At 37.0% G+C, this 14,402-nt stretch overlaps 1 protein-coding gene across 2 annotated transcripts in view; it reads right to left on the reverse strand.

Annotated features, from left to right (window-relative positions):
• ARHGAP32 (Rho GTPase activating protein 32) overlaps nt 1–14,402 on the reverse strand; it is a 204,382-nt gene that overhangs the window by 124,263 nt on the left and 65,717 nt on the right. Inside the window, exon 1 of one of the 2 annotated variants that reach the window (XM_018043235.1) lies at nt 1,600–1,929. The exons of the other annotated variant lie outside the window; for it this stretch is intronic. Within the exon in view, the coding sequence (XP_017898724.1) occupies nt 1,600–1,835 (236 nt within the window). The 5' untranslated portion in view covers nt 1,836–1,929. Of the gene's footprint in view, nt 1–1,599; nt 1,930–14,402 lie in introns of those variants that run through there. 2 annotated transcript variants of the gene reach the window in all.

Here is a 14,402-nt window from a genome sequence, read left to right on the forward strand (position 1 = left end):
ACACAATAAATACCTTATTCCCACTGACTGTTCATGACACACGGGGCATATTTTTTTTTTTTCCCACGGAGCATATTTAAAACGGAATATGTGATATGAAACATCAGCACACCTTGGGAGAGAAGTAACTTAGGCCAGTAAGAGAGGCTAAAATAAAAACTATAGAGAGAATGAAAAAGTTGACGCAAAAAAGACTTTCACATGCTAATAAAACGTTCATTTTCATACTTTCATACTTTGAACACTGAATTATTCTTTAAAATGTAAAACATATTTCCTATTCATTTTAACCCACACTAAATTTGTTAATCAGTGGTTATCAAGAGTTCCTAACATTCAACGTGATGGGTATGTGAAGTGTTAGTCATCATTCAGTCATGTCTGACTTCGGCAACCTCATGGACTGTAGCCCACCAGGCTCCTCTGTCCATGGAATTCTCCAGCCTATAATACCGAAGTGGGTAGCCATTCCCTTCTCCAGAGGATCTACCCAAGGTCAAAACCCAGGTCTCCTGCATTACAGGCAAATTCTTTACAGAATGAGCCACCAGGGAAGCCCCAATATTCAATCTCATCTGTCATTTAACCTAGACTTTAAAAGGAAAATCTGTGAATAAAAAAATCCTTTGAGAAAGAAAAACTCTTTTTCAAATACTAAAGACAAGATCTGATGAAAATAATGATCCAGTCTCCTACCCAACTACCCATAGATAAAATTGTAAAAGGTGTTTTAATTGCCCATGTGGGTGGCAGTGATAATATGTAGTATAAACTTCTTCGAGGTTTTTTTTTAGTATCTCCAAAAGAATTAATTTGTTAACACCTGTTGAAAAAGAAAAGCCAGAATAAGGCCTCCTAAAATTTGTAACAGCACAACAAAATTAATACACAATTGGTACTGTGTGTACAAGAGGGGTGAGACCTCTTTCTTCACTAATGCACTGAACCTGGAGAGCTGCTTAATCAGGTGGCCTTCCCAAATACTTCATTTATGAAGATACAATTAGAGATCAAACCAAGAGAGATTTGCTGGGGCAGGTGGGAGGAGGAGAGCTATAAGGTGGGTGAAATATAAGGTCAGAGGCTTTGATCCATGAAATAATTAATTGGTGGACATAATCAAAATGTTTCATACACATGAATAAGGGAACAAAAGCAGCCACACACACACACACACACACACACACGAACATATTGCAAGGAAAAAGAGAAAGAAAAATCTCTTAGATTCAGATCCAAGTCACTTCTGTTAGGTACAAATCAGATACAGGAAGGGGTAATAGTTCATTATGAGTCTCTACCTGAAATTCCTGAAATGCTACTACAAAACCTGTCTAGCACCTTCTCTTCCTGGTGTTCTAACAAGTCATTTAAAATGCCTTTTACAAGCTCTGGGCAAGCTGTGGAATGAAGAATGCTATATACACAACTAGAAACCCGTCCTCTTCAGCTCCAAATCTTCCCCCAGAGAAAAGAAATCTTACTGAAAAGAGGTTAAAACAAAGAGGATGGGAGGGTTGGGGAGCACAGAAGAGGGAGGCGGGGAGAGGGACAAAGGTGAGACAGAGAGAAAGAACGGACTGTGAATTCCGTATTTACCTGAAATGCTCTTCCCCTTCTCCCTCTTCACTGCCAGTCACCTGGGTTATAACTTCCGAATCCAACCAGAACACGCTGTCATCTCCCGATGCGCTACTCTCACTTTCGGTCTCCATCGTGTATTTTAGAAGTTCAAACCTCAAGGCATGGGCAAAAGCACAGCGGTGTCCAGGCTGTTCAGCTCTACTGATGTACACACAGGTATGCAGCTGCGGCGCCAGTAATAACGTGATCATGCGGGGCCACAGGCTGTTACGTGCAAGGTTAATTACAGCTGAGGCAAAGACAGGAAGTCCCACGAAGCACCCTCAATGTGTCAGACTGCTACACCTGGGACACCGGACCCCTCCCACTCCTTTAGGCTGTGTGACCTACATAACCAAACACACAACCCAAATGAAGATGAGTTTTCACCAATTCCTATTCTTTTAATAACTATTTCTCTCTTTTCAAGCTTTCTAGCTATTAAGTTGACTTTTCTTACCTATATCCTTTTTCTACCTCAGACTTTATTGTTTTTTTAATTTTTATTAGATATAGCAGACCTCAAAAGCACTGTGAACCAATTCAACATAATTAAAATTTATACAATTTTCACACAACAGTAGGGTACAAATTCTATTCACATTCCCCTTAAATTGAAGTACAGCTGATTTACAATGTCATGTTAGTTTCAATTGTATAGCACAGTGATTCGGTTATACATACGTGTGTGAGTGTGTGTGTCTGTGTATTCTTTTTCAAACTCTTTTCCCTTACAGGCTATGACAAAATTATTGAGACAGTTCCCTGTGCTATACACTAGGTGTTTGTTGGTTATCTATTTTATATAGTAGGGTGTATATGTTAATCTCAACCTCCTAATTTATCCCTCCCCCTGTTTTTCTCCTTTGGTAACTATAAATTTGTTTTCTAAGTCTGTGGGTCTACTTCAATTTTGTAAATAAGTCCATTTGTATTTCTTTTCTTAGATATAAGCAATATCATGTGACATTTGACTCTGTCTGACTTCCTTCACTCAGTATGATCATCTCTAGGTCCATCCATGTTGCTGCAAATGGCATTACTCCTTTTAACTTAAGCTGAGTAATATTCCATTGTATACAGGTACCACATCTTCTTTATCCATTCATCAGTCAATGGAATCAGATTGCTTCCATGTTTTGGGTATTCTAAATAGTGCTATGAACGCTGCGGTGCCTGTATCTTTTTTAACTACAGTTTTCTCCAGATATATGCCCAGGAGTGGCACTACAGGATCATGGAAACTCTACTTGTAGTCTTTTAGGGAACTTCCATACTGTTCTCCATAATAGCTGAACCAATTTACAATCCCACCAACTGGGAAGAGGGTTCCTTTTTCTCCACACCCTCTCCAGCATTTATTATTTGTAGACTTTTTGATGATGGCCATTTTGACCAGAGTAAAGTGATACCTACATCATTATACTTTTGATTTGAATTTCTCTAACAATTAATTAGTGATGTCAGGCATTTTTTCACATGCCTGTTGGCCATCTACATGTCTTCTTTGCAGAAATGTCTAGTTAGGTCTTCTGCCCATTTTTGACTGGGTTCTGCTTTTTTAATATTGAGCTCTATGAGCTACTTGTGTATTTTATAAATTAATCCCTTGTCAGCTGCATCATTTGCAAATATTTTCTCCCATTCTGTAGGCTGTCTTTTCATTTTGTTTATGATTTCCTCCAAAAGAGGAGGAAACAAGAATATCAGAGACATACAGGTTTCCTCCATAAAGGAGATAAGAACATACAAAGGAGAAAAGACAGTCTCTTCAATAAGTAGTGCTGGTAAAACATTCTCTAACATGGTGTACAAAAATAAGCTCAAAATGGATTAAGGACCTAAATGTAAGACTGGACACTATAAAACCTTTAGAAGAAAACATAGAACACTTTCTGATTTCTTTTTAAATTCACCTCCTAGAGTAATGGAAACAAAACAAACACAAAAACAAATGTGACCTAATTAAACTTCTAAATTTAATTTAGATTCTAAATTTAATTAATTTATTGATTGATTAATTTAATTATTTAATTTATTTAATAAATTTAATTCTAAATTAAAGTTCTCTTCTCTTCTCAATATACAGAGAAGATAAGCAAGGTCTAGGGACTTGCCCATCTTCATGCCTTCTAATATTACACCCATCTTTCCTTCCCCTCAATAATAACTGCCATATACACCTTTGCTCAGGTATCCAAAGTGGAACACAACAGCCTGGCCTGTCCATGGCTTTTTAAAGGGAAAAAAAAAAGTAAGTATCATAAATTAAAAGATGCTGACAATTACAGAAATAGAAGCATGCAACATTTTTACACATAACTTAAAATGCAGACGCACAGAGGAGCAGTAAAATGACTCGCTGGGAGTGAGTGAAAAGTACAGCATCTCCAAAACCAGCAACAGCACAACTGTTACTTAAAAAACAGCCATGCTGGTACCAACCACCCAGGTACGGGTGTCTGCCTTTTACTGACAAGCCTGGTTTTACACTAAATCTGACCAGATAAAACTTTAAAAGGCATCTACTAGGATACCCTTGAATTTTCATATTTGAAAATACAGGAAATGAACCATCCAGCTGACTTTGTTTATAAGGTACCTTTCTGTTCCACAAAACTACAATTTATATATGTGTTACTATTTTAATTTTGTTGCTCCAAAAACTATATAGTTTTAATCTACTGACCACGTTGGTGATTCCAAAGAGCTAGTGAGGAGACGGAATTAAATTTAACCCCTTCCTCATTTCATCCACGGAAATAAATTCCCAATGGATCAAAGATTTAAATGTAAAGATAAAACCATAAAAGAAAATCATGGGAAATCTTTTGATCACTTCACTGTGAGGAAGTCCTTTCTAAATATAACTTTAAGAAGCCTTGAAACCACAAAAGACTGATACATTTTACTACATACAAATTTAAAAATCTTCCCTAACCAAAAAAAAAGTCTTTAATTATGAATAAAGTCAAATGTAATTAATTAAGTAAAAATATTTGGAACCTATCACAATGGGTTAATTTCTTATGCACACACACACACACACACACACACACATATATAAGATGCCTATAAATCTTTAAAATCCAACAACCCAAAAGATAAACAGGCAAAAGGCATAAACAGAATAACAACAGAAAGACATGAAAGAATCATAAAAACATAATAAAACTTATTTACTTCACTCAATAAAAATGAAAAAAAAACACAATAAGATGCCTTTTTAATCTATCAGGCAAAGATTTTTTAAAGTTTTAACAAGCTGTCTGGAAGAAGATGTGGGAAAATGAATATACACTGTTGGTGGGAATATATATTGGTATAACCTTTGCGCAGGGCAATTTAGCAAAAAATCATGTGGCTTCATAGATCCTATATATCTTTCCTTCTAATCATTTATTTTACTCTTTCACTCTCATGGTTCATTTACCTCCCTTCCTCAAGCACTTTCAAACATGAAAAAGTACACCATAAGCGGCATTTGCACACAGCACATCACGGGCAGTCTGGCTAATATGAAGCATCGGGAAGTTTCCTCTTCCAGTCCTGCTGTTACATCAGATTCCCACCTTTCCACCCCGCATCCCCGCTGCAGGCAGAGCCTCCTTCCTCTCCTCCCAAGCTGACTTACGCACCAGGCAGTCGTTCAAGACTTGTTCTCACAGTTCTGACTGTGCTATCAGAAGCTTTAAAAAAAAAAAAAAAAAAAAAAAAGTGCTTAAATTCAGAATCAACATGTGGTCGTTCTTCTTTGTTCTCTTCTTTGGTAGCTTAGAAATATCTAGTAAAAATCAAAGGTAGAGGCAGTTAAGAAACCAAGCAGAGTGGGACCCGTGGCCACCAGAGGTTGAGAGGGCCATTCTTACAGCCCATAGCGGGGATTTAACCCTTTTCCCTGACTGGTTTAAAATCTGACCGGATACCACTCCCACCGCAAACTTTTCAGAGCACAAGTCCCTGACCTAAATCCCAAAAGTCCCTATCAGTAGTTTAAGAACCAGCTGATTCTTCATCTTCTACTGACCAACAGGCAAAGAAGTTGAGGGAAAGAGAAGCTCCCAATTCCTACAGGAAGGGGAAAAGCATTCTTAGCAACAGTTTAAGAATCCCAAAGTAGAACGCTTTTTTTTTTTTTAAGAGAAAAACAATTTGAAGATATAAAGCCATTAAAATGTAGAATGAATACACAGTAGAAGAATGGTTGATAATGGATGACATTTGAACATTTTATATGGTACTTTTTACATTAGAGGAAAATCTTCAGTCATTGAAAATATCTTAGAAGGATTCTTGTTCAATTTTTCTAATACAATTCTTTGATACACATGGATACACTACAGTCAGACACACACTTCACGTTTAGAATACATAATTTTCTGAAGAGCCATGTGGTGTATCTATTGTAGAATCATAGCTGTGAAGCATTCTGTGGACAAGCTTTGTCTACTTGGCTACAAAATGGAACATTTCATGTTAGAGAAGATTTTGCTTAGTAGAAACACGTATTTAGAGAGAGCACTAACTCTGAACTGTTCAAAAGAACTAAATGAAATTTCCAAACAAAATGGCTACGTGAATATGTCATCACAAAAATATATTCATGAAAAAAATGAGTTTCATTTCAAAAAGCTGATTATAAAACTTAGGGGGAAAAAACAGTTTTTCAACAGAATTGAAAGTATCAATATTTTGAAGTCAGAGACTCAAATCTCAACCATGCTGTTTACAAATTGTGTGGTTTGAGGCAAGTAACTTAAATTGAGTCTCAGTTTGGTGATCTCTAAAAGAGTAATAACAACCCTGCAAGGTTAATGTATGTATTAGAAATAATGCATGTAATACAATTATCATATTGTTCAGTTCCTAAGACCTGGCCCAGAAATGACAGCCATCATTTTCATCATCGTCACTGAAGCCATAAAATGTTTTCGTCACTGTGATTATACAAACACTGAAGAGTAAGATATCTCAACCTGCAAATGTCTGGCTTAACTCTGTAATTTTTACCATTATTTAAAAAAGAGTAGTAATTTAATAAGTAAAAGGAAACCAAACTCAATTAAATTAAGAGGTTGTTTTCTAATTACCTGAATTCCTTTTCTGAATGTGAAGAATGCAACATAAAAAATCAGAACTAAAAGCTTATGCATTACAAAGTAAGTGCATATAAAATTAGATCTTAAGTCAATTCAGCATGATAGTTTCAATCTTCTTAATAAGTGATATTAGGTGCAAATTACACAAGTATATGAAAAAGTTCTCTCAAAACTCAAGTGAAATGGTCTATCGTTTTAAATTAAGTTCTACATCTTTATCCAAATAAACAAAGATTAAAGGCATACTTTCTGGTATTCAAGTTTTAAATATATATATATATAATGCTCATTATAAATGTAGAAAATTACTTGCAATAAATATAATCTCAGACTATGTTTTCACTGAATCACTACCTACCATCAATTATTACACATTCTAGAATCATCTCATAAAAATAATATTGGTTGAAGAAAAATACTTCAACTGGACTCCTCCAATGCAATTTTTAACCACTGTATTTGTTTGGAATCAGTAACTACAAAAAAAATTTTTTTTATGTGATTCCATTATAAGAAAAATCATATTTTCAATATACACACATGTAGAAAAAAAGCTTGGCAATCTACACAACAGAAGACTGTGGGCAATTCTTACTTTCATCTTTAAATTTATCTACAATGTTTAATTTTTAATATAAAAATATATTAGCTATTTCAGTTTTTAGTTTTAAATAAATTAACTTCATGAATTAAAAGATCTACTCTAGTTTCTTCTCTTGAATAGTTGAAGGCTAAGTTTCCATCTCAACATACCATAGATATCAATGAATATAATGAAAAGATATAATGATAAAAATGACATTTTATGCTGTCTCAAGCAGTATTTGCAAAATAATAAAGCTGTCTTTAAGTGTCAATTCACAATCTTCATGTTATATCACTATGCCTTTGCTGTGATAAGCAGAAACTGAACTAACTTGATGTTAGCTGAAACTCCAATACTTTGGCCACCTGATGCGAAGAGCTGACTCATTTGAAAAGACCCTGATTCTGGGAAAGATTGAGGGCAGGAGGAGAAGGGGACAACAGAGGATGAGATGGTTGGATGGCATCACCAATTCAATGGACATGGGTTTGGGTGGACTCCGGGAGTTGGTGATGGACAGGGAGGCCTGGCATGCTGCTATTCATGCGGTCACAAAGAGTTGGACACGACTGAGCAACTGAACTGAACTGAACTGATGTTTACTTGGTGAATTGATACACAATTCATTAAGCTACCATTTCACTATTACAGGTAGCGCTAAAGTGAAACACAAAGCAACTGAAAACAGTACTGATTTTGAGTCTATGGTTTCCATTTTAGAAATAAGGTTGGATTTTTTTTTTTAATTTAATGAAGACCAGATAACTCAAATTCCTTTGGTGCCACTTATTACCTGTATGAATATGGGCAATTTACTTAAGATCTCTGAAGCTCAACTTCCTCATCTGAACAGAATAAACATACCCAATCATACTGCAATCAAAGTGAATAGACGAAACAGTATATAAAAGTACCCATGGAACACAACATTTGTAAATAAAAGATGCTTTAAAAATGGAAGGTATAATTTAAAATGTTTCATGAATCGAGATTTAGGATCTAGAAGAAAATGCTAAACTCCTTAGAAGAGGAAACAAAATTTTCATAAGGGCTTCTTTAAAATTACTAAAATATTATTATCTCACTTGAAGAAATATCACAAATACCCAGTCAGTGCACAAAGCTTTTTTTTAACACGGTTTGTCTGAATTGGGAAGTTCACACATGATATTTTAGCTAATACTTTAGTTAATAATCTTGAGATTTAAGGATTTCCTCTCTTCCTTTGTTGCTACACATCTGCTGAAGAAATAAGGTCCTGTATGATCTCTAGCATTCCAGGCCTTGCTGATTCTATCTCTCCCAGTAGTGTTGTTCTACCGGTTCCTTGAGCTCTTATTTCCTTTGCAGGCATTAATTCCTAAAGGCTATATTGACTGCTTTAGTCTCATGTTTTCTGCCTTATCTACCAGCCTTCTAAAATAAACAGTAATCAAATAAACAGCAAAGTTGTAAAATGATAGAAAATGCTAAGACAAGAGTAAGCTAAGTGCCACAGATAACATAGTCTTGCATGACTTCACCAGGCATAGTAGGGTAGCTCTCCAAGGTACAGCACATTAAAAAGCTTCCATTGTTGTTTAACTTCTAACCTAGAAGGGCTCTTGCAATCTCTGCTATCAACTATGAAATTCCACGTCCCTCCTACACAACCTGCCTAGGACAATGGCAATACCTGCACGCATCTGAACAGTCTATGACTAATACCAAGATGTCTGCCACCAATTAGTTCCTACTATTTTAGAAGGCAGCATGAAAGCTGTGTGAACTATATTCTTAAAAGGACAGAAACATTAAAGTCTCTCCTATCTGAGCATGAAAAAGGAACAACTGATATTCTGGAATAAATTACCAATTATGTGAAAATTGATGAAATGCAGGACTATCACATTCTAGTAGTTTAAGCCTAGTTCACCAGCTCTTAAACAATTGATATTAATTGGTTAGCAGGAATCAAGAGATCAAAGAAATACATATAAGGCTGCAAAGCTGAAAAAATATGGACTCACAATAATACAGAGGAATAAACATTAAAAAACCTTCATGAGCTTGGAAATCCAACATGTTAATATCAAGTAACATAGATTTGCCAAGGAGAACTAGACAATCTCCTCTCTACCTCCTTCCCTCACAAGAAAACACTATTAACTATTTGGCCAGTGTTTCAGAATCTTCAAGTCAAAGAACTATTACAACAGTGAAAGATTCTACAAATAGCAAGCATATCCACAAAGTAACAAGGCATCTTTAAGTGAACAAATGGAAAAGGCAATTCAGGATGCACTGATTTTTCTGCCAGCATCCAATAACATGCCAGTGATTATCACCCATTCTTAATATTCATGTACAAATATAACATACGAAGAAGATACCATACCAGCAAAACAAAAATATCACCTTAGATCACTAAAATGATTTACTATTTTCAAAGCACTCTGACATATTTCAAAGTGAATAACACTTTAGTAAAAGAAACTAAACTAAGTGAAGGGTAGCAATTTTACATCTGAAGTAATAGATTTTAGAAAACTATAAACTTCTAAGAAAAAGCACTGAGAATTGAATTCATTATAATATCAATAACTGCATAGTCTAACATAAAATAGCTTAATAATAAACACAGGTGCAACACTGGGAATAAACAAACAAGACACTATGGTCATTTACAGCATTGTTTTCCAAGGAAAAAACTGAGGCTATTTCTGCAAGTGCAGCTTTAGAACAGAGATCCTCAGTCCTTTTCTCTGCCCCAAAACAGTTCAAGGATCTGCACACACTCATTAGGAACAATGACTCATAACCTACTTAGAGATCTGTTTGATGAACAACCATCTGAAAAGCAAATTATCTTTGAGAGTGTCAAGCTTGTTGAGCATTCAAACCTTAAGGTGAAAATTATTTTAATTAGAACTTAATTTACTTGAAATCAGCAGTGCAAAAAAAAAAAAATTTATAAGAGGGATGGGGAAGGAGGAAGAGCTGGATGAAATGAAGTCCCTGATCACCTAGGGCAATATGAGGGCAAAAAGGAGGAGGGCAAAAAGTAAATGTCTTAACTTCTTAAAGATTAACCTGAAATAGATGAAAATAATCAACCAGAAAAATTGGGGCTATCAGTCAGGGCACTAAGACCTTTCCTCGAAACATTCAGCAAATGACGCCAAAGTGACAGAAGGCTCAACTGCATAGACACAGGTAGTAAACTTATACGGGGGTAATTCTTATGCTGTTGTTGACGTTTTTTCTTAGGCTATTTTCTCGAAATTAAGAACATTCACCTGAATGAGTATCTGCTGCAAATATCTATAACATGATAGTAAAGAAAAATTTGGCCAGTGGCTACTTACAGCTGAAAAGAGTGAAAGGCCAGAGAAACATTTGTGACAGGAACTGAAAATAAATACTAGCAACTTATACAAACTTCAGAGATCCCAGTACTTTCGAAGTTAGAAGTAATCTGAAGGTCTACTATGAAGTTACCTAGGAAACTTAACTTCAGAAATGCATGTTTCCTTCTTCTATCTTACAACTGGATGGTAAATTTTCACATAGCATCTCATATTAATTCTAGTCACATGCTGCAATCAAAACATTGTCCCTGAATTACACGTGAGGAAACTGAGGCTTTCCCCAAAGTCACACAATTTGTAAGTGGTACTAACCTCTTAGGTTCATTGTGAAGGAAATTTTCAAATTATTTCCCAGTCCAAGCATTCTTCTTTCTGCTTTCCCACAGCACTTACAGAAACACTTTCAAAATACTTTTAAAAATACAAAAGAAACAGGCATAAAGAGGGAGAGTGATCTACCTAAGGAACACGAGGGTGGAAGGAGCCTGAACTCACACACTTAACTGTGAGGCCTGCCCCAAAACGGGCACCAAGTATGATCTTCCTGCTCCAACAGGTTTCTGCAACGTGAATTAGTTCACATGAGGTTGGTAAGTAGGGCAATGTGTCACTATGACTCAGACTGTATGTAACAATTTTTCCCACGTATTATGTCTTCAGCCAGGTATGTCCAGTTTAACACCAAGTTCACTACCCGGGGGAGTGTGGTGGCAAAATTCGGGGGTCGGCAAACTGTACGCGATGCCCATTCTGGCCGCGGTGCTGCTGGTTCACTTTGGCCCCGGCCGGTGTCCCAGGCCTTTTGCAAAGCGCTTCCTCCGTTTGATGCATGTCTCCTCTGTGTCTGTGACTCAGCACTCTCAGCCCCTCATTCTGCCGCTTGCTCTATCAACCATCCATTACCCTTCTTTAAAGGTAAAATCCTACATCTACTGTATTACTTCTTCACTAACTCACGATTTGACATATCTTTTAAACTGTCCTCTGTTATTAGAAATGTTATTGCTTTTATTAGTGCTCTGGGTAGAAAGCTGTATAGATTTTGAATGATTTGTGCAACCCTATTTTTTACCTTTTATTTTCAGTACAAGGTTTGTAAAATCACTAGACTTTTTCAAAAATGCATATATCACATTACTGCAAAAACAACTGAATAAAAAATAATATTTTAAAATCAGTATCAATATTTACCACATACTCCATTTCAGCCGTTCTGAGTTTTACTATGAAAAAAAGATGTTACCATCAGAACTACTAGACACCTGACACAACCGAACAGCTCTTCGTTCCCTATACATCTCAGGGCCCTCCTCAGAAGCCAAAAGCAGGTGCTCCTCAGAGACTGCATAATAGAACCACACAAACATGGACCACTGGGCATCAGAATAAGATGAGTAGCTTAAAAAAGACAGGTTAAAAAAAAAAAAAAAGACAGGTTTTTCCCCACCCCCCATAGGACCTACTGGATTTCTAGAAACCTGATTCTAGAATCTGCACCTGAAGTTCTTCAGCTGATTCTATTTATCTGATTGCCCAGCTATATAATGATCAGGTGGTCACATAGGAAAACAATAAGAACAAAAATTAAGGCCCCCAAATGATTTGCTTTTACTGTCTGAAATGATCAATAATCCAAGTGAACGAATCAGCATTCCTAAATGAAGAGTATAAAAACCATTTTACTCCTGTAACTCAGAATTTATCAATTTAAATATGGAAGGGCTCTTCACAAGATGTAAGTGGTTAATAAGAGGCTTGAATGAGTGAGACAGTAACATAACTATCAACTATACCCTCTAACTAGTTACCACCTCTCAATGTGGAGAAATGGAAGGAAAAGCGTAGTGTTTGTAATACATGACAAGGAGGAAGTTGTCACTTTTTGGCTCAGAGTTGTGACAACATGAAAGAAGAAAACGCATCATCTTCTTTGGCCCTTTTCATTTTGGAATTCTTTGATCTCTTTGAGGTAATCACTTCATGGCAAATAAGTGGGAAAACAACTGAAACAGTGACAGACTTTATTTTGGGGGGCTCCAAAATCACTGCAGATGGTGACCGCAAGCCATGAAATTAAAGGACACCTGTTCCTTGGAAGAAGAGCTATGACCAACTTAGTGTATTAAAAAGCAGAGACATCATTTTGCCAGCAAATGTCAGTATAGTTAAAGCTATGGTTCTTCCAGTAGTCATGTATGGAAGTGAGAGATGGACCATAAAGAAGGGTGAGAGCCAAAGAATTGATGCTTTCAAACTGTGGTGCTGGAGAAGACTTTTGAGAGTCCCTTGGACTGCAAGGAGATCAAACCAGTCCATCCTAAAAGAAATTAACCCTGAATATTCATAGGAAGGACTGATGCTAAAGTTGAAGCTCCAATACTTTGGCCACCTGATGCAAAGAACCAACTCATTGGAAAAGACCCGGATGCTGGGAAAGACTGAAGGCAGGAGGAGAATGGGACGACAGAGGACGAGATGGTTGGATAGCATCACTGACTCGATGGACATGAGTTTAAGCAAGCTCCGGGAGTTGGTGATGGACAGGGAAGCCTGGTGTGCTACAGTCCATAGGGTCACAAAGAATTAAGACACGACTGAACTGAACTCAACTGATTCTCATTAAGGCTATACCAATACTAATCATTATTAACCATGCTGCTTAATAAGAATTCAACAGAATACACACCATTTCTGGTGTATTAAATAATATTTCTTATTTAAATGCTTTATGAATCTACCACAGTGGGGGGCACCTAACAGCTACTACTGGGCATAAGGCAGTACAACTGGAAACATTCCAGATGGCAATTAGAGCAAAGTATCTTACACCCAATGTTCTAGGAAACTTGAAGGCAGGTTATGTACTTAAGCAACTGTACTTGAATATTTGTGACCCAGGGCTTCCCGTGCGGCTCAGCAGCAAAGGATCTGCCCACCAGTGCAGGAGATGGAGGTTCAATCCCTGGACAGGGAATGTTAGGCAGGCAGAACAGGTAAAAGGAGTCCAAAATGGCGGTGGCTACAAGACAAGGAAGGGAAAAGCCAGCGAAAATGAAACAAAAGAAGGTCCGAGGACCAGAGTGAGAACCTCAGGTAAAACAAACAACACTCCTGGCTGGCCCAATTTACAGAGGACAGGCCCAGGGAGAGATAAACATATGAATAGAAGAGCCAAAGCTAGCTCGCTCGCTCTCTCCTGCGTGCTGGGGCACTCTTCTCCTTGTGTCTTTGGATCGACGTGCCCTCACACCTCGAAGATGGATTTTCCTGCTATCTTCTAAATAAAATAGAGCTGTAACACTGAGCTGTAACACTGATTTGTCTAAGAGCTATAACATGGTCCATTTGAGACCTGAGAGCTATAACACGGTCTATCCAAGACCTGAGAGCTATGACACGCCGAGGGGGCTTTAACGTCCGTCACTCCAAATCTTTGTTGTGACGAGACAAAGAATCGAGGAATGTACCCTCACGTGACAGGGAAGATCTCCTGGAGAAGGAAATGGCAACCCACTCCAGTATTCTTGCTTGGGAAATCCCATGGACAGAGGAGACTGGCGGGCTACAATCCATGGGGTCACCAAAGAGTTGGTTATGACAGCAACTGAACAACATTTGTGATCAAGGATACTTACAGGAAAGCAACAAAGTTTTAGTTTGGGGGCTAAAATACTGCTTACTTTACATAGAAAGAAACCTTATTTGGGCTACCAAACATGATTGATTTAAATCTCAAATTATACT

This window comes from Capra hircus, chromosome 29 (assembly GCF_001704415.2).
Source record: "Capra hircus breed San Clemente chromosome 29, ASM170441v1, whole genome shotgun sequence".
Taxonomy (NCBI): Eukaryota; Metazoa; Chordata; class Mammalia; order Artiodactyla; family Bovidae; genus Capra; species Capra hircus.